Below are 19,204 nucleotides of genomic sequence, written 5' to 3' on the forward strand. Positions count from 1 at the left end.
CTCCGTCAGGAAGGCGACTGCGCCAAGAGTGCACTGGAGCTCCCAACTCGCCTGCGCATGCGCTTCGTGCGACGCAACCAGTGCGCGTAGCGATCCGCGAGCTGCCGTGCGCAGCTGCCGCGCATCGGCAGCCAAAACCTCGAGCTTCAGCCTGAGCGCATCCGCCGGCCCGACACCACACACTGCCCCGAAGCGCTCAGTGGCCTTTCTCCAGCCCTGCTGATGCCAAAAGCGGCGCCGCGCATCGCGGCGCCGCCGGAGGTGCGGTTGCTGCTCTGCTATCACACGTTTCGCCGCACATGCCTCGTCGGCCCACACGGCGAGCTGCTTCTGAAGGCGGACTTCTCCGCCCTCGCCGCGGCCGTCGGTCTCTACGAGGCCGTAGAGGACACCCTGTGAGTACGCCAGGCGCTCCTTCGCCGCCTTGAGCGCAGCGCGTGACTCTGACGCCTCCTCCAGTCGGCTGAGAGCCGCTGCCTCCTCCCGCTCGACCGCCGCTCGGTAAAGTCGGGCCGCCGCAGCCGAACGGACGTATTCGGCCGCCCCCGCAGCCTCTGCACAGTCGCGATCGAGCCTCTTGTAGGCGTCGCCACCATCGCACGCCTCGAGCACCGACATGAGCGATGATTGCGCTGCGTCAACTGCCGCCTTGGCCTCAGCGACGCCCTCCTCCCGCCGGAGGGCGGCCACGCCCTCCCGTTGCACGCGCTGAAGGGCCGCCTGGGCGCCGAGCAGGCGCTGGAGCTTCCGCTTTGCTGCGCTGGCCAGCATCCGCGACTCCTCGAGAGTCTCCGCCTCATCGTCGCGCAGGGTGGACATGGGGCGGTTACAGTCTGTCAGCCCAAGGACGCACGAGCTCCGAAGGGGCACTACGGTTTTGTTCTTTTTCTCAAAGGATTCGGATATATCATCTGTCTAGCGTCCACCCATACCGCGTTGGTGTCCAGTCCGAGCCTGGCTGTTCTTCACCTTTCTACGATTCGGGCCTTTTTCCCGGAGTGGGAGCAGAGTGGGAGTGGTGTGACTGCTCCTGTGGTGGGGGTGACGGCTTCTGAGGAAGCCGTCGCCCGCACCTTGCCTCTCGCCTCGCGGCTTAATTCTTTTTGGTTGCGCCGCTTCGGTCGGTGAAAAAAGGCCGCCGCTTGCACTGCTGCTCCCGCCGCACCTGCCCGGCGGTGAGCGCCTGATGGGCACCTACAAACCTGGCGACCTCGTCGTGCTACACTCGCTTCGGAACCGCGCTGGTCTCAACGGCGCCTGCGGCCGCGTCGTTTATGCCAAAGAGGATGAGGAGGTTGCCGCCGACCGCCATGCTGTCCAGGTGCAGCGCGCCGACGGGAGCACCGAGACGCTGGGAGTCAAGCCGACTAACTTGCGGCTGCCGAAGGATCGGCTCGCTGCAATCGTCAACACACAGCGCCCACTGCCACAGCGCCCATTGCTTGCGAGCGCCGGGCAGCCGTCAGAGTCTGTCAAGCGGCACAAGGTGAGTCCGCAGCGCATCCGGATTTGCTCGTCCAACGTGCCGCCAGGGATCGCGAGGAACGCGGTCAAGAACGGTCAGCAGGTCCTGTCCGGCGTGGAAGCGGACCCCGGCGGCGAGCAGTGGCAGGCGCGTGTGAAGACGATGGCCGCGCAGTGGAGCGCCGTGAGGCCAGACGTGATACTCCACCAGGAGCTGCACTCGGAGAAGTTGGAGCAGCTGCACCACGCCGTTGGCTGGCGCCTGCGGCCTGTGGAGTCCAAGTGGTGCTGCCCAATCAGCTACAACCCGGACGTCCTGCAGCCGCTCTTCGCCGACCGCTTCGTGCTGGGCTCCGCGCCCGACAAATTCCTCCCCGAAGGCGCGTGCAGGTGCAAGTTCGGCCAGTGGTCGTACAGCGCGTGCCACTGCTGGCCGGACGACGGCGAGTGGCGCGCCGGCGGCGCCACCTACGCCGCCTTCCGCTTTGTCGACTCGCCGCCCGCGCGTGTCGACATCGTGTGTGTGTCGGTCGGCGCGCCGGTCGGCTGCGAGGCCACGCCGTGGGCCGGCGTCGCTTTACGGCTGCTGGTGTGTGGACAGGTGCACCTGACGGACCGCAAGCCGGACCTGCGGACGCGCGGCGCGCAGGAGGTGCTGGCGCCGCTGCTGCGGCTGCTGCGCGAGCGCTTCAAGGCGCCGGTGGTGTGCGGCGGCGACTTCAACATGACCAAGCTCCAGTCGAGCGACAAGAGGAACAAGAACGGCGGTGGCGTCAACTGGCGTGTAGGCGCGTACGACGCGCTGGTGGGCAGCCACGCGCGGAGCTACGGCGAGGGCGAGAGCGTGGAGGCCGCCCACGTCACCAACCGGAAGCTGCTAGAGCTCGACCTGAACAACTTCTTGTGGCAGGGCGCCGACCCGAACTCGGACTACGAGGAGGACGAGCGGCTGCCGCCGCCCGTGATGGTCGACACGTGGGAGGTGGCGCGAATGGCCGGAACCACCCAGGCCAACGGGTGCAGAGCTTCAACGTGCCACAACTGGTTCGGCCTCTACAGAGGCTTCCAGAGGGCGCAGGTCTACTCGCAGGGGCCTGGCTCCAACAGCATCGACGTCTACCATGAGGGCGAGCATGAGGGGGAGCATGAGGGGGAGCACCGCGCCGTCGTGAGGGGCACGCGGCCCGTCTTCGGCAGCGCGCGCTACATCGACTGGATCCTGGTCGACTTTGCTAGCCTCAAGGAGGAGCGCGTCAAGGTGCTGGGCGCGAAAGTACACACCGCGCCGGGAACGCGTGATCACGCGACCATTCGCCGCCTGCCGGGGGCCTGGGGCGGCCAGAGCCGCGCGGGCGGGCCCATGTGGAAACAGGACTCGGGGTGGGGGTCCGACCACTTCCCGATCTCCACCTCGAGCTCAACCTCGAGCAGCGAGCGGACACGCCCCGGGACGGGTAGACTGAGGCTAATCTGCAGTCACCGTACACTTACTGTTAATACCTTGGTGTGTCTCTTGTACTGAGTGTGCTGGTACAGGGAAGAGTCGCACGTAGTACGCGTAAAATTGTATGGGTTACTCCCATAAGTTTCTCCTCTTTTTAATGAGAGCGCGTTACTTGTTTGACCGACCTGTTGTGCCCCTTCTAGAGCTGTACGCACATGCACTATTATATGTATTAATCTACGGCTTACCATCGCGTGGCTGCTTGGCTCGCATCGGAGACTGAGAGATGGTTTTCAGACACGAACAAACACAAAGCAACTTCGAAACACGCGTGATGACGCACACGCCTCTCGTGTCTCGTCTCATCGAGGGCCCTGTGCGGCGCCCGCTTGGCTCCGCCGCAGCTGCAGGATTTCCTTTTGGTACGACTGGACGGTCGAGGTCATGCTCTCTTGCAACGATGCCAGCTGCTGCTCGGCGGTGGCGGCGCGGCGGAGCAGCTTCGGCCGCTCCGACTCCAAGGCGGCTATGGTGGAGGACATCTCCTTCACCTGGACCTGGAGCGAGGAGGCCGAGCGCAGCTGGGCATAGTCTTGCTTGAAATCGCCCCGAGCCGCCTGCAGCCGCTCGATCTCCGCACGCAGATTCTTGAGCTCGTCTTCGGCCACGTGGCGCCGCTCCAGCTGGCGCTGGAGCTCCGCCTTTTGCGCCGTCAGCGTTTGAATGGCCCGCACCATGGCTGCAGCTTCTCGTTTTCTCTCCCCCACCACGTGTGCCTCCGACCCACTCGGTGGCGTTGGGCTCTGCGGCACAGCCGGCACGGCAATCTGCGGCGGCGACTCCTTGTCTGCCAGATGGCCCGGACGCATCTCAGCCAACGCCGCCGTGTACGCCTGCCCTGCCCGCTCCAGCCTATCTGCCAAGGCGCGCCTAGCCTCCTCCAGCTGCGCCACCCGATGCTCCAGCTCGGCCACGTCCGCCCCGTCCGAAGCGCCCTCGACGGTACTCGCAGGCTCGTTCTGCTGCTTGGCGGAGTGCTTGGCGGGATCCAAGACAGCACCGCGCAGCCGCTCATAGCCGGTCCGAAGACGCTGGTGCCGCGATTGGAGCGCCTGGAGTCGAGCGGTGGCGCTCGCCTCGCCCTGCCGAGCGTCATGTAGCAGCGCGCGGTTCATCTCTGCAATCTCTTGCTGGAAGGATGCCTCGTCCGCCGATAGCGCCGCCCGCTGCTCCAGCTGCCGCTCCAGCATCAAGCGGTAGTCATCTTGCGCCCTCCGCGCTCGCTCGTCGGCCATCGCAAGCTCCTCCTCCAAAGCGTCCGCGCGGGCCGCCGACTCGGTCGCCACCGAGCGAGCCTCACACAGCTCTGGTGACAGCTGGTGACAGGTAGGTGTCGCTGTCGCTGTCGTTTGCTGTCATGACAGCTCCCAGCTGTCGTGACAGCGGCTAACGGTCGTGACAGCGGCTAACCGTCATGACGTGAACTTTCCATAGTCTCTCAGTGTACTGTACTTTTGAGCACTTGAGCACTGGATAGGGCCGATTCCGCGTGGTACGGGACCCCTCGATCGTCTCGCCCTCCCTCACTGGTATGTTCATTGGGGGGGGTCATAACAAACACGGTACAGGATCGAGGTGCACGCTGCCGAAGCAGTGTCGTCCCCCCTCTCCCCGACGGCGATGGCGGTGTGACCGATCGAGCTACAAGAGGAGCTTGTTCAGCAGGATCCGGGATAGTCAGGCGCACTACCTCACTGGGCCTGAGACCACCCACGACAGCATCCCGTCACCGTCTCGGGTTTGCGTGGGGTCGAACCACTCCGGGATGGGCAAGCCCATCAATTTTCATTTTGTTCCTCACCTGGGCCCGCGGGGAGTTGCGGGATGAGTGGAGCTGGGACGAAGAGGGGGAAGAGGAAGGGGAAGAGGTGTGAAAGAACTAGTTCATGAGAATCAAGCTTACTTTCACTGTGAAAGTAAGCTTGATTCTCATGAACTAGTTCTATCAGTGGTTCACCCTCGAACCGACCGTGCACTCTGAACCGTGAACTCGAACTGTGGCAGGACAAAAGGGCGAACCGCGTCCGCGAACCGTGAACGAACCAGGCAGCGTCGGGCCGAACCGTGAACCGTGAACCGACTAGCACCCGCCCCGAGTCCGTGAACCGCGAACCGTGAACGAACCGTGAAGGTTCACTCGCTACGCGTCGCTCACCGCCGGGGCGGGCGCCTGGCGGCGCCGCTGCGCAAAAAGAATTTTACAACAACTGAGACGACAACAAACAGTCAAGCGCAACAACTTCAACCTGCTGCTCCACGAGACGTGGCGGCGGCTTCTCGCCCACCGCCGTTCTCAAGCTGCGCCGCCTCGCGCGCAAAGTCGCGCGCGGCAGCGTTGACCGCACGGCCTACTCGCCCAAGTACTCGCTCTCTTTTATGTCCCACCATGCAGAGCGCATCTCTCTCTCTGTTGTGCGAGGCGTGAACCGCGCCATTCGCTCTCACCTCCTCACCTGGCAACCCTGTCTGCACGTCTCGCGCGCGCGTGAACAGGGCATCAAGCTCTGGACGCCCCTCCTCAAGACCTCCTCGCCGGGCGTTGGCAACGCCTCGAGTGGCGGCACGCCCGCCTCCGTTGGCCACTCCTACGCCTTCGGCAACACCGAAGAGAAGGCCCGCGAACTAGTTCATGAACCGGGTTCACGGTTCACCTCGTGAACTGAGAGGCCTGGGGGCTAGGAAATCGTCGGCACAACAGTTCATGCAAACGTACATGAAGAGCTCTATGCACTATGGCCCAGTCAGTACCTCGCAGCTCGATGAGGTGAGCAGGTGACTTGGACCACCTAGAATTGGCTAGGGCTGCAGCAGCAGCGTATCCCGTATCTCACGGTCGTTCTTCACACGGGTAATGAATTAGTTAATAAACTGATTAATTAATTGATTAACAAACGGAAACTAATTTCCCGGGCGGCAGCATGGTCACCACGACTAAATTCTTTTTGTCGCTTTCGGACTTTCCTCGCGGGATCCTGCCCGCGGAGCATCCCTGCCCACCGCGCCGCGTTACATGCTTGCCGCCGCCGCACTGAGCCACCTGCCTGGCGTGCCCAATTTTCGCGACGTTGGCGGCATCCCGTGCGACGCCGGCGCGCGCTTCACCCGGCCTGGAGTGCTGCTGCGATCCGCATCGCCCTGCTGTGCCAATGGGCAGGCGGTACACGAGCTGGTGGGCGTGCGCGGCGTCGGGACGGTGCTCGACCTGCGTTCGCCGGACGAGGCGCTCGCTGACGACACCAAGGCCTTTCAGGGCAGCTCGCGCCCGCTCGGTCATCTCACGGTCCATGTCAACCTGATGGACTCGTCGCTCGTGCGGAACGGCGTGCTGCGGCGGCTCCTCATGTCGCCGTCCGCTGCGGTCGCGCTCGGCGGCCTCCGCCTGCTGCGAAGCATGCCGCCGCCGCCTGACCAGCACGCGGAGCTGCTGGCGCGCACACGCCTCTCACGCACGCGTGTCGCGCCTGCGCTCTCCCGCTCTCTCTGGCGGGCGGTGGCGAGGTACGCAGCGGCTCGCGAGGCGGCGGGGGCGGCGTACGACGAGCGCGTCGCCGCGCTGCTCGCGGAGCTCTCCCTCGCGGACGTGTACGAGTGGATTCTCACGCGAAACGGCAATGCGGTGCGGCGGGCGCTGGAGGTCGTCGCTCGCGCGCTGCTGCGGGCAGAGGGGGAGAGTAGCAGAGGCGAGGTCGTGGCGAGATGCGTAGGTGTGCGCCGAGGCGCTCCCTCGCGCGCCGGTCCTCGTCCACTGCACACACGGCAAGGACCGCACCGGGCTCCTCGTCTCCCTCCTGCTGCATGCGGCGAGACCTAGCCGAGACATGGCCGAGAGATGGCCGAGACATGGCCGAGAGATGCCCGAGAGAAGGATGAGCTGGCCGAGAGCGGGCCGAGATCTAGCCGAGATCTGGCCAAGAGCTAGGAGAGCTGGCCGAGAGCTGGCCGGGCATCAAGCCGTCCAGCGCTCCTCCCTCGTCCTCCACCGCTTTCGCCGCTGCCCCCCCCCTGGCGTCTGCAGAGGAGGTTGGGGTGTGAACAGCGTCTCTTCACACCTCTGGCTGTGAACAGGCGGGCGCGTCTGCAGAGGAGGTTGCGGCGGAGTACGCGCGCACCGACGCGTGGGCCGCCACAGCAGAGGGGCGGGCGGCGCAGGAGGTGCGCAGAGAGAGATGGCAGAGAGACGTCGAGCCGGGAGACGGGCGGGACACGGGCGGGAGGTGACAGAGAGACAGCAGGGAGGTGCCAGAGAGGTGGCGGGGAGCTGCAGAGAGCTGCACAGAAAGAAGAGGGGGGAGGGGGGGGTAACGAGCCGGCAGCCCGCCCGCCCACCGCGCCCACTGCCCCTCCCCTCGCTCACCTCGCCCACCGCGCCGCCGCCTCGGCCGCAGGCGATGCTGCCCGCCCGGCTTGCTGCGCGGCTCGACCTGGACGGCTTTTGCCGCGCCAACCCGGCGACGCTGCACGAGCTGTGGCGGCGGGTCGAGGCGCGGTACGGCTCGGTGGACGGGTACATGAGTGCCATCGGGGTCGCCCCGGCGACTCGCGCGGCGCTGCGCGACGCGCTCACTGCCCCACGGCCGCCGGCCGAGGGCGGCCCTGCAGCGGGCGGGGAGCGGGGGCAGTAGCGCCGAGTCGGGTAGGAACTACAGGGCACGAGACTACAGTACGGGCTTTGGCACGCTGGGGACGTACGGCGTCCACTCTGGGGGCCTCGCGCATCGCTAGGGGTAGGAGCTGGCTAGAGGCCAAGGCCCCTTTGCGGAGGCCGGAGGGCCGCCACACCGAGTATTTCCCACATATTGGTTCGTTGATGCGAGTTCCCTCTTCCGAAGCGCGCATGGAAGCGCGAAGCCGTAAGGCCACCAGTTCCATCTCTGAGACTCTGACTCTGTGTGGCGCGTGCGTGCACCCAGGTGCGCACACAGCAACAGCGCCAAGATATCTAAATAAAGAGTATTGGGACAGCATTGACGTCTATGATTCAGAGTTTGCGCTCTCTGAGTAAGAGAGCGCAGAGTGCCGCGCGCACACACACTGGACCACTCTCTCCGCCCTCGACCCCGCCTGAATTATAATTCCTATCTCCCCTCCCCTAGCTGGCCTCGAATCAAACAGCCTAGCAGACCTGCAGAGCACGCTGCATCTCTCTTGACGATCGCGCCTCCTCGCTCCTGCTCGCGGCGCCTTGGTCCTTCGTTGCGCGCCCTTACTTGATGAGGAACTTCTTCGCGCTGAGGGCGGCGAGGGTGGCGCAGGGGACCCAGCCGCCAAGCTGGCTCTTGAGCGGGCCGGTGGTGACGAGGGTGCCCATCTGGGGGACGGGGAGGTGCGGCGGCGGGGGGGTTGGTGATGGCGCAAAGGAGGGGAAGGGGGCGAGGGGGCGAGGCGGGGGTCTCGCCTGCCACCACTTGACGTGCATGAGGGTCCAGCCGATCCACGCAAAGGAGAGCTTCTTGCCGAGGTTGGTCTTGGCGGCCTGGGTGGGGAAGCAAAGAGGGTGGCTATGCGGTGGCGGCTGAGGGAACTCCGGTGGCTGAGGGAACTCCGCGAGTCCCGCGCGCCTCGTCGCCGTTCTGAGCCGTGTCATACGTCACGTAGGCGAGGGTCAGGAGGCCGATCCCAAACGCCTCTGACAGCTGCTGCCAGCCCTCCGTCGGCTCGCAGTCCCAGTAGCGGACCGAAGCCCACCTGAGGGTACCGCGCGCAGTCACGGCGGAGGCGGCGGCGGGGGGGGGCTGTATCTGCGGGGAGTGTGCACGCACTTGGACCCGACGAGGGCGCTGCCGAACTCGCTCCCGAACGCGGCGAGCCCGGCGGCGTTGGCGAGGAGGACCTGCTTCGAGTCCAGGCCTCCGCGCAGCTTGAGCGTGGACTTGACCTTGGGGGCGGCCAGCGTCGCGCCGTGCGCGGAGCCAGCGGCGAGGAGGGCGAGGACGATCTGCGAGGCGTACGAGGGCGGCTGTGGCACAGGGTGCGTGAACAGGCTTTCACAGACTGGTGCGAACGCTGTGAACGTGCGTGGCGACCGCAGCACCCCGTGCGCGAGAGGCGTGAGGCTAGAGGCGGGACGCCACGCGACGCAGCATGCTCACGCTGTGACTGCACACCTTCATGCTGATGATTTGCGTCTCGTTGTGCCCGTCGGCAATCGCCCCCCCCAGGCCTGGGATTGATTGCCGAGGGTTCGCCGCTCTTTTTTTTTAGGACCACGGCGCTACCAAGGCGTCATGCCATTCGCCATCGGCGTTGCGACTTTTCAAAGTTAGAGGGGTTGCGCCGAGTCCCTAGAGCGCTCACGGAAAGAGAATTCGCCCGGCTTTTAGCTTTTTTGAGGAGGCGTTGTTTTTTAGATCATAGTACAAGATAATGAGAGCCTTTAAGCTTTGTTGGTTCCCCGCGGAACGATCAGTGAGAATGTGTTGACGCTGCTCAAAAGTCACGCCGCCCCCGGTGGTCCGCGGCGTTCTCGCGGTTACCGTCGTAGCCATCGTACGCCGCCGCGTCTCCGATCCAGCCGCCCTCGCCCCTGCTGTCGTAGCCATCTCTGTACCCCGCCCCCCTCCACCCGCCTTCGTCGTCGTACCCTTGACGCTCCCGCCCCTCCGCACGCCGGTCGCGCCGAAAGCCCTGCCCCCCGTAGCCGTCCTGGCTGGCGTACCCGTCTGCCCAGCCGCCCCGCCCCCCCCGCCGCTGGCCCCGCCCCTGGCCGTACCCGTACTCGTCGTAAAGGTCGATCGGGGCCTCGGTGTCGTCGCGGACGAGCGGGGCGCCGCTGGTAAAGTACACCACCAGGGCGGCAGGCGCGAGGAGCGCAGCCACCAAGACGCCGGGCGCGGACTCGTAGGACGCCACAGCTGGGCGCGCTGCCACCGGCGCCGGCCTTGGTGGTGCCGGCTGCGTCTTGGGCGGCGGCGCTACAGCTGACCGCGGTTCGAGGGGCGGCGCGAGGGGCGGCGCGAGGGGCGGCGCGAGGGGCGGCGCCACGGCGGGCAGCGGGCTGCGGGCGACAGCCACGGGCGGAGGGTCATACAGGACCGCGTCTGGCGGGGCGGCCGTGCCCAGAGCCACCGCGATGGAGAGGAGGGAGGTGAACACCACCGCGGCGGCGGTGGCCGCCGCGTAGGGAGGGAGCGGCCCCCACGGCGACGACACGCCCCCGTCCCCCGTCCCTGGCTGCCGTGTCGGCGGCGGCACGCCAAACGGGGGCGGTAGGCCGGGCTGGCCTGGAGGCGGAGGCGGCTGGCCAAAGGGAGGCTGGCCAGGGGGCGGAGGCTGTTGGCCAAAGGGAGGAGGCTGTTGGCCAAAGGGAGGTGGCGGCAGCCCCTGGTGCTCTGGCGGCGGCAAGCCCAAAAGGGACGAGAGGAGGGAGAGGAACCCCGGCTGCGGCATAGTAGGTGGTTGGAGGCCGAACGGCGGCGGCGTGCCCGGGCGCGGCATCGGGAACGGCGGCGGCGTGCCCGGGCGCGGCATCGGAGGAGGGAGGCCGAACGGCGGCGGCGTGCCCGGGCGCGGCATCGGAGGAGGGAGGCCGAACGGCGGCGGCGTGCCCGGGCGCGGCATCGGAGGAGGGAGGCCGAACGGCGGCGGCGTGCCCGGGCGCGGCATCGGAGGAGGGAGGCCGAACGGCGGCGGCAGTCCAGGCGCCTGTGCTCCTCGCGGAGGAGGCTGAGGCGCCGCGACTCCGCCCGGGGGGGGCCACGCTGGCGCACGCTGCTGCTGCGGCGGCCGCACACCAAAGTGAGGCGGCTGCTGCTGCGGCGCTTGCGGAGCCTGCCCAAACGGCGGCCGCATGCCCTGCGGTGGCGGCGTCTGAGGCACGGGCGGCCGCTGCGTGGGCGTTGGGCCCTGGCGGCCCGGCTGTGACTGGGGTGCGGGCGGCCGCGGCGCTGAGCCGAATGGCGGCGGCGGCAGGTTGAAGGGCGGCGGCATGCCCTGCTGCTGCGGCGGCGGCCACGCTTGGCCGCCGGGAGGCGGTGCAGCAGCGAGGCGCGCCTCGATCTCTTGGAGCCGGCGAACGGCGACGGCGTCATAGCCGTTCCGCAGCTGCGCTTCGAGGCGGGCGCGCTCCACTTCGAGCTCAGAGCAGACGACACTCGCACGCGTGCTCCGCAGGACCGGCAGTGGCTGCTGCAGCACACCGGCACGGCCCCTGAAGAGGACGTGCGCGCCAGCCGGATGGAGCCCAGCGAGCACAAGGAGAAGCTGGCAGCCCTTCATCGCGGTGTCTCTCGTCTCTCCGTCCGCTGGCTCTCGAGGTCTACGGCGCCGTCGTTGTTGATCGAAGATGATCGAGATTTCGCGAGCCACGGTTTCTTTCTCCCTGTTGTTTGGAGAGTACGCCTTACCCCACGCCGCCGCCCCAGACAAGTAGAGATCGCGCGCAAGCTCTTCCCACACGACGGAGCCTGTGCGCTCAGAGACAAACCCTTTCAGACAACCAGCTAGATGGCGCAAGCACTTCCCACAGACCGGACCCTATGCGTTCTTCCTGTTCATGGTGCGCTCTTTTGGTCCGCGCGGCCCGGATCCCTTCAGGCAAGAAAATCACGCAAACGCTGCCCGTGCCTCTGAACAGCTGCGTCGCCCGGGTGCGCCTGCATAGCCCCTACCGCCGTCTCGGTCGCGCCCGCAGTCACAGCTCGCTGCCTCCGCGCCCGCGCTGCGGCGTCGCTGCTGAAGCACACGTTGTTGACCAGCGCCAAACAGCCAAACCGCTGCACACCCGCCACCTGCGGGTGAGCCTGCATCGCCGCCACAGCCACCTCGATGCCGCCCGCGTCTGCTGCGCGCTGCTTGCGTGCGAACGCTGCGGCGTCGGTGCCAGCGCACACGTTGCCCATCGCCAAGCAGCCATCCTGTTGCACGCCCGCATCCTGCGGGTGAGCCTGCAGCGCCGCCACAACCACCTCGATGCCGCCCGCGTCTGCTGCGCGCTGCCTCCGCGCCCGCCCTGCGGCGTCGGTGCCAGAGCACACGTTGGCCATCGCCATGCAGCCACCCTGCTGCACGCCCGCATCCTGCGGGTGAGCCTGCATCGCCGCCACGACCAACTCGATGCCGCCCGCGTCTGCTGCGCGCTGCTTGCGTGCGATTCCTGCGGCGTCGGTGCCGGCGCAAGCGGGGGGGTTCGGGCCGGCGCACACGTTGGCCATCGCCATGCAACCATTCTGCTGCAAGTTCGCCACCTGCGGGTGCGCCTGCATCGCCGCCACGATCGCCTCGATCGCGCCCGCGTCCGCCGCAAGTTGCCTGTTCTGCGCCTCTTTGCACAGATCAACCAACCGCCCGCAAGCCGCAAGCGCGACGCGACTGACCGACCCGTGCGCCCGCAGCGCCGCCGTCGCCGCCGCCACGCCCATCGCCCGCACCTCCGCGTCGCTCGGTGGCGCAGCGGCGGGGACATGAGCGCCGCTGCCGCCGCCGCTGCTGGAGCCGCCGCCGCCGCCGCCGCCGCCGCCGCCGCCGCTGCCGCCGCCGCCGCCGCTCGGCGCAGCGTGGCGCTGCCGCTTGGGTGCCGGGCCGGCGCTCGCACTCCCCTCGGCTGAGTTGTTCTGCACGGCCGCCACCACCTCGGCCCCCATCTCCATCTCGACCTCGATCACGTACGCCGGGTACATCTGGCGCGACTCGTACACTACGTGTATGAAGGACGCGTCGCACCCGTTCTCGCCTCCGCCGGAGACGAAGGGGCGGTGGGGCCCGCCGCGCACGCTGTCGTAGAGGAGTCGGGGAGGGCCCTCGACGCGCACGTCCGGCATCCGCATCGCCCTCGTCTCCGCGCTGATGCACTGCCCCATCTCCTGCTGCGAGCCGAGGGCGGCCTTCACGATGAGCAGCTGCACGCGGCGCCCGCCCGAGCCGGAGATGCGGTGCGCGTACCGGCCGCCGATCGGGTAGGACGGGTCCTCCGCGAGGTAGATGCCCTGGCCGTAAAAGCCGCCGTTCGAGAAGCGCGGGTCGAGCCCGTTCTGATGCGCGAGCACATCCTCCGCCGCCCGCTCCGCCGTGCCGTGGAAGAGGAGCATCTCGTTGACGTCGCCGCCGGCGCAGGTGTGGACGAGCGATGCGTCGCGGTAGTGGGCGTACTCGCACCACAGCTTCTTGTTCTGCACGCGCTGCACGCGGCTCAGCCTTGCACTCGGGCAGCTCCGCGCCAGCAGCGTCTTGATGAGGAGCGCCTCATTGCTCTGCATCGAGAGCTGGACGAGCTTCGACTCGGTCGGGCCGCCGTCCCCGCCGCCGGCGCCCCACTCGTCGGGGAACGTCATCGGAAACGGGCGCGAGAGGGAAGGGCCGCGAGAGGGGAGGGCGTGCACCGCGAGAGCGCGGCCGAGGCGGGCGGGTCAAGTGGTGAAGTGCTCCCGGGAGTCGTGGTCGGAGGCCGGGACACTACGCGCACCAACTTTAGTGTGCGGAAGGGACGTCCGCGCTCTAAGTTAGTGGGTTACTCGAGTAGTGGCTTAGTGCGCGTAGTGTAGTGAGTGGGCTGCCGGCGAGCGGGCTAGTGGGTCAGTGCCTCCCGCCACCCCGCGCTCTAAGTTAGTGCGCGTAGTGAGTGGGCTGCCGGCGAGCGGGCTAGTGGGTGAGTGCCTCCCGGCGCTCCCGCGCCACCCCGCCCACCAACTTAGTGCGCGTCAGTGGGTCCGCCTTCTAGAGAGAGAGAGAGAGATTTTAGAGAGAGAGTTTTCGTGTTGTTGAGATTTTTAGAAGCCAACCAGAAATCTGGCACTGACAGTGATTTGGGCTCGGCAGCTTGTCGACTACCAGCCGAAGCCGGGCGGGAGTCGGAACCGTATAGCCGAGATGGTCGCCGAGGGTGTCGAAAATGTCATTCGCCTCGCTAGTAGAGCCGGAGCCGCATGAGTCTTGGTTGGTCGGAGGAGGAGTCGTCCGGAGGAGCTTCTAGTGGTCGGCGAGGCCGTGGCCAGTGCCCCGGCCCTGCGGCGCCGCCTAGTGAGTGACTGCTTGCCGACCCTCCCCACACTAAGTCGGCATCGCTGTTGTGTCCAAACATAAATAAATAGAGCAGTCATCTCCAGGGAGAGATGGGCGACGCACACGAACACAGAGGGTCAGTGCGCACCCCGCCCCGCTCGCAGGGCGTGCAGTGTCCAAGACCTGGGGTGACGCCGCGCTGATTTTTTTGTTTTTGAGCTTAGCCTTCGATGTGGGAAACAACTTTGTTTTTTATGCGCTCCCAACTGAAGGTCTTTGCCATCAGCATGGAGGATTGCAGCATGGAGGGCGTCGCCGCGCCGCTGGCCCCCGGTAGGCGCGTTCGCATCGATGGGATACTGTCACGGCCAGAGCTCAATGGCACGTATGGAAAAATCAGCGACCAGAACGAGAGCGGCCGCTTCAACGTGCAGCTCGAGATGGAGGTGAAGAGCGGGCAAGGGACGACCTTCATCCTTTCCAACCGGTTTGTTGCTGTGAAGCCGCAGAACCTCGCCTACTCCCCGCGGATGCCCCGCGACGTTGCGAACGCTGCCACGCATGGCCATGTGGCTGTGGTTGCCGGGTGGCTTGACGCCGAGGCGGCAGGAGCGATCGAGGCGCGGCACCCTCTTGATGGCGGCACATTGCTGCAGCGTGCGGCGTGCTGCGGCCACCTCGAGCTCACCAAAGAGCTCCTGCGGCGTGGCGCACAGGTTGACGTACAGTGCATCATGCAGGGTCAGATGAGCTGCACGGCGCTCATGTTTGCCGCGGCGTCCGGGCAGCTGGAGATTGCAAAGCTGCTCCTGGAGGCTGGCGCTCGCACCGACCTCGAAATGGCCGGCATGAATGCGCTCGCCCTTGCGTCCAGCAGCGGCCATCACAACGTTGCGGCACTGCTTCGTGGCCACGGCTCGCCACAGACTTGCACCGCCGATTGGATCGAAGAGCGTGAGCGCGAGCCAGCCTCGGCCCAGATCCCGTGGAAGGGCGACTCTTGCGCCCAGTGCGGGCTCCTGCAGCAACCCGATCAGCGCTTCAAGTGCTGCCCGGTCTGCACCGAGATGCGACTGGCGATCCCAGCACGGTTTTGCTCGGATGTCTGCTTCAAGCTGGCCTGGAAGGGTCACAAGCGCTGGCACAAGCGGCGGGGCGAGCGCGGGCCCTCTGACCCGAAGGTGAAGGAGTGCAGCTCGCTCTTTTCGAAGCTGAGCGAGGACACCTCCGCGGGGCCCCGGTCGCCAGTAGAGCGGGAGTACGCTGCGCTGCTGGCCAAGGCCACGCAAGCGCTGCAAGAGCAGGACGCGAAGACCTTCAAAAAGTACGTCAAGAGGGCCATCACGCTCCACCCGACCTGCCCAACGGCACACTTCTTGATGGCCGACATCCTCCAGCAAAGCGACGACTTTGCCGGCGCAGTCCCGTGCTACACCAAGGTGATGGACCTGATTGGCGGACCTGGCCAAAAATCCGCCTTCTCCGGCAGCACGCTCATGATGCGCAACTGGGGCCGCGCTGCAGCAGAGATCGCATACTGCACCATGGCTGGCGACCTGCCGCTGGCCTCGTGGATGACAGACGCGAATTCAAACATCGCCTTCGCCACCAAGGTCGTGGACGCAGACCCCGACTACGCGCACGCGCACGTTATGTTGGCGAACGCGCACGTCTGCGACCCTGGCCGCCCGTCGTGGCGAGTGCCGAGCCCCACGATCGAGCAGATCCGGTCGTGCGTGAAGAGCTACGAGCGCGCGGTCGAGCTGGAGCCGGCTGCAAGCCACCGTCGGCCGATCTTCGCGCAGCACGCGGTGATGGCCAAGGCCCAGCTCCGCGCGGCCATCGGCAAGGAGGTGGCCGCCGCCAAGGCCTCGCCGCCCACGATCGAGCTCAGCGGTGAACTCGACCCGTTCCAACTCGCATCCATGATCAACGGTGACGCGGACCCTGCGGCTCTTCTGCAGGCCGCGCCCGCGTTGTTTGCTGCGCTCAACCTCGGCTTCGATACGAGCAGCGCCAAGCCGGCGGACTGAAGCCAAGAGTGAAGCCGCACACAAGCGCGGGGGCGCAGGGGGGCGCCGGCCGCTCTGCATGCGCGCGTCGGGGCGGGTTCCCCATCTCATCTGCTGCTTACTGAGTCATGAATGCACACGCATGTTGTCATGAGAGACGCTTCCGGCGGAGCGACTGATTCATCTTGGCTTGCGGGTCTTGCTGCGGGATGCTGCGCTGCTCTCGTCTCCCGAGTCCCGTCCCGCGCGCCGCGGTGTCGACGAACTACACATGTACATGTTGTAGCAACTGCATGTGCATGGACGACGCGATCTCCCCGGTCGCATCGAAAAAAATCGTAATTTTTCCGAAAAACGAGTGTGAAAATAACTGGGATCCCACAAACACGACATGGTCGAGTGCCAAAAGACCTGCTCCTCTCCCAACGCCTCGGCCAGCCCCTCGACCGACGTCTCCGCCGTGATGCCGTACCGAATCCGCTCCTCGTGGAGCGTCTTGAGAAGCCTGATCAATCCCTCCCTGTCCAGCTTCGCGGGCTTGGCTGCGGCTGCCTCTGACGCCGCCTCGGGATCCTGCGACGGCCCAGCGCCGCCGCTCCCGCCGCCCTTCTTCTTCTTCTTCCCCTTCTTGCCCTTGCCGCGCTTCTCCGCCTCGACCTCCGCCAGCAGCTCCTCGGCGTGCCGCGTCGCCTCCGCCTCCGCCGCCGCCCGCTCCGCTGCCCTCTCCGCCGCCCCCGCAGCCCACGCCGCGAGCGCGTGGCAGCGGACGCCCCGCCGCGGCTGGCGTCGTGGCCGGTGGCAATCTTCCGCGTCAGCAGCGCTACTCGATGAGCCTCCGCTCAGCGCGGGACTCGCCCTTCGCCAGGCTGGCATCGGAAGTCGGCGCATGGCGGGGCGGCGGCACCGCCATGCGCCTTGCGGCGTCGGCGCGGGAGGACTCCACCACCGAGGGCTACGCGCGACATTGGCGCGAGTTTGAGGGGTGGTGCGACGAGGAGGGCCTCGACCCGCTGCCCGCCACCCCGCAGATGATCTTCGCCTATGTCGGCGCGCTGGCCGAGAAGGGGACGATCGCTGCGAGCAGCCTCCAGCCCTACCTCTCGGCCATCAACTCGTACCACGCCGACTGCGGCTTCGACAAGCCTGCCCTCGGCCACCTCGTGACCGCGGCGCGCCGGGGCATGGCGCGGGGCCAGGCTCGCTGCGACACGCGAGACACGCGTGTCCCAATGCCGGCGGCTGCGGCGGCGCGTATCCTCCGCGCCACCCTCGCAGCCCTGCCCTCTCTCGCGGCGAGGAAGGGTTCGCGAGGCGCAGCTGACTTCCTCCGGAGGCGCTACGCCTTCGTCCTCTCCTTCGTCTTCATGGGGCGGCAAGACACCTCGACCGGTCTCCGCTCCGCCGACCACGGTATCGATGAAGGCAACTCGGGCTTCATCTGGCTCCGCATCTCCGAGAAGATGCGGTGCGGCTGGGCGTTCCGGCGCATGCCATCGTGCGCCTCCCCCTCACCGCGAGGTCCTTTCACGGCCATGCCTCGCTCTTGCCCCAGCTCGGGGAGCTAGACAGGGCCTACCTCGCCGCCCGGGCGGCGCTCGGGGCGGCGCCTGAGTGGCTCTTCCAGCTTCCCGGCGAGCGGCGGCCGGCGTCACATGGTGGGCTGGGTGAGCGAGACGCTCGACGAGGAGGGCGTGCGGGCTCCGGCCGGCTTCGTCTACCTCGGCCACTCGCTGCGCTCTGGCGGCTCAAGCGCCGCGGAGGCCATCCGGGTGCCCCGCTTTCGGGGCAACTGGCTCGGCGGCTGGTCTCAGAATGGCCGGACACGCGAGCTTCACTACATGGACCCGTCGGTGCTGCCGTCGCCCGAGGCCTACGAGCTTCTCGGCTGTGGCTCCTGGACGGATCCTACCAGGCGCTTCCACCGTCGTGGGAGCGCCGCCGCGGCGTTGCTGACACAGCGGAGCCTGGCGAGCCGACGAGCTAGCTCCCTCGTCACACACGCGCACGGACGCATGGAGATCCGCGCGCGTGCCACACACACACACACACACACACACACACACACACACACACACACACACACACACACACTCCATACGCGAGCCCGCTCTCGCTCCGCCGCTCGTGCGCCCCGCGCACGTCGGCTTTCTCATGCCTCCGGCCTCCGAGCGCCCACCTCGGGCGCTCGGGCGGTTGGGGTGGCATATCGGTTCCCTGGGCGTTCACATCGCTCGCTTGTTCTATGAACGGCGCTCACCTGGGTTTGGTTTTGCTCAGGATCAGTCCTCGATTCATGTCGAACTCAGAGTACTCGAACCGGCTCACGCTGCGCGTGACGCTGGACGAGACCCGCCGCCTCGGCCTCGCGGTGGACAGCGCGCACAGCGTCGTCGAGGTCCGGCTAGACTCGCCCGCGGAGCTCGCGGGCATCAGGCGCGGCGACCGAATCGAGTCTTGCTGGGATTGGCATGATCCTACGCGCAAGTGGTCGCTCGCGAACGTCTCGCTGAAGGTGGCGCTCGACAAACTCAAGCCGGCGAACGACTTGGGGTTTGAGGTGTCACGTGCGAACTGGTTTACCTCTGGACCCGCCAACGCCGTCCCGTCGCCCGCGCCTCCTGCCGACGGCGGCGGCTCTCGCAGCAGCGGCTCGGCGGCGGCCGAGCTCGCCAAGGCGCTCCTGTCGCCAGTCGCTTGGGACGTGGACAGGGTTCCGATCCTGGACATGACTACCACTACTAGGCGCTCTCGGAGAGGATGAGTATGAACCTGGACCTGCCGCCCGCGCAGATCGGTCGCGCGGGCGCGGAACTCCTCAACAGCCGCACCAGTCGGCTGGTCCAGCTGCGGGTCAAGGGGCTGGCCACCGGGCCCGCGGGGGGGCGCAAGGCCGGGATCCGGATGCAAGGCGCGCCCACCACACTCGCTGTCTGTGACCCGCCCGCGCGCTCCTCGCCTCTGCGCGTCTCCAAACGCCCGGGAGAAGGAAGCTGTGCGAGCTCTGTACTGTCTCCCCCACGGCAGGCACGGGGGGGGGGGCACAATACACCCCCACCCCACCCCGCCTCGCCATCGCCTCCTGCTCCGCACCACTGACCCTCACCCTCACCCTCACCCTCACCCTCACCCTCACCCTCACCCTCACACCCTCACACCCTCACACCCTCACACCCTCACCCTCGCACCCTCGCCCTCATCCCCACCCCCACCTCGCACCCCCACCCCCACCCCCACCCCCACCCCCACCTTCATCGGGACCCCCTCACCACCCCCTTACCCCGAGCAGGTAACA

The 19,204-nt window shown here is 67.1% G+C and overlaps 6 protein-coding genes across 6 annotated transcripts; 4 read left to right on the forward strand and 2 right to left on the reverse strand.

The window, feature by feature from the left end:
• Positions 1–1,186: 1,186 nt before the first annotated feature.
• On the forward strand, positions 1,187–3,039 carry EMIHUDRAFT_470516 (hypothetical protein; the record flags this gene model as incomplete). The annotated part of the gene is made up of 1 exon (XM_005767963.1): positions 1,187–3,039. One exon carries the CDS (start codon positions 1,187–1,189, stop codon positions 2,984–2,986), a length of 1,800 nt encoding a protein of 599 aa, XP_005768020.1. The 3' UTR covers positions 2,987–3,039.
• Positions 3,040–3,270: 231 nt separating this feature from the next.
• On the reverse strand, positions 3,271–4,203 carry EMIHUDRAFT_119283 (hypothetical protein; the record flags this gene model as incomplete). The annotated part of the gene is made up of 1 exon (XM_005767964.1): positions 3,271–4,203. The coding sequence occupies one exon, from the start codon at positions 4,201–4,203 to the stop codon at positions 3,271–3,273; it is 933 nt and encodes a 310-aa protein (XP_005768021.1).
• Positions 4,204–5,978: 1,775 nt separating this feature from the next.
• Positions 5,979–7,590, forward strand: EMIHUDRAFT_119284 (hypothetical protein; the record flags this gene model as incomplete). Its single annotated transcript, XM_005767965.1, has 3 exons — positions 5,979–6,584; positions 7,034–7,120; positions 7,354–7,590. 3 exons carry the CDS (start codon positions 5,979–5,981, stop codon positions 7,588–7,590), a joined length of 930 nt encoding a protein of 309 aa, XP_005768022.1.
• Positions 7,591–11,496: 3,906 nt separating this feature from the next.
• EMIHUDRAFT_316574 (hypothetical protein) lies at positions 11,497–12,324 on the reverse strand (the record flags this gene model as incomplete). Its single annotated transcript, XM_005767966.1, has 1 exon — positions 11,497–12,324. One exon carries the CDS (start codon positions 12,322–12,324, stop codon positions 11,497–11,499), a length of 828 nt encoding a protein of 275 aa, XP_005768023.1.
• Positions 12,325–16,820: 4,496 nt separating this feature from the next.
• On the forward strand, positions 16,821–17,896 carry EMIHUDRAFT_245653 (Integrase; the record flags this gene model as incomplete). Its single annotated transcript, XM_005767967.1, has 3 exons — positions 16,821–17,377; positions 17,549–17,799; positions 17,871–17,896. The coding sequence occupies 3 exons, from the start codon at positions 16,821–16,823 to the stop codon at positions 17,894–17,896; spliced, it is 834 nt and encodes a 277-aa protein (XP_005768024.1).
• Positions 17,897–18,205: 309 nt separating this feature from the next.
• Positions 18,206–18,673, forward strand: EMIHUDRAFT_245654 (hypothetical protein; the record flags this gene model as incomplete). Its single annotated transcript, XM_005767968.1, has 1 exon — positions 18,206–18,673. One exon carries the CDS (start codon positions 18,206–18,208, stop codon positions 18,671–18,673), a length of 468 nt encoding a protein of 155 aa, XP_005768025.1.
• Between the last annotated feature and the right edge of the window lie 531 nt (positions 18,674–19,204).

The sequence above is a fragment of the Emiliania huxleyi genome, assembly GCF_000372725.1.
Source record: "Emiliania huxleyi CCMP1516 unplaced genomic scaffold EMIHUscaffold_470, whole genome shotgun sequence".
NCBI lineage: Eukaryota > Haptophyta > Isochrysidales > Noelaerhabdaceae > Emiliania > Emiliania huxleyi.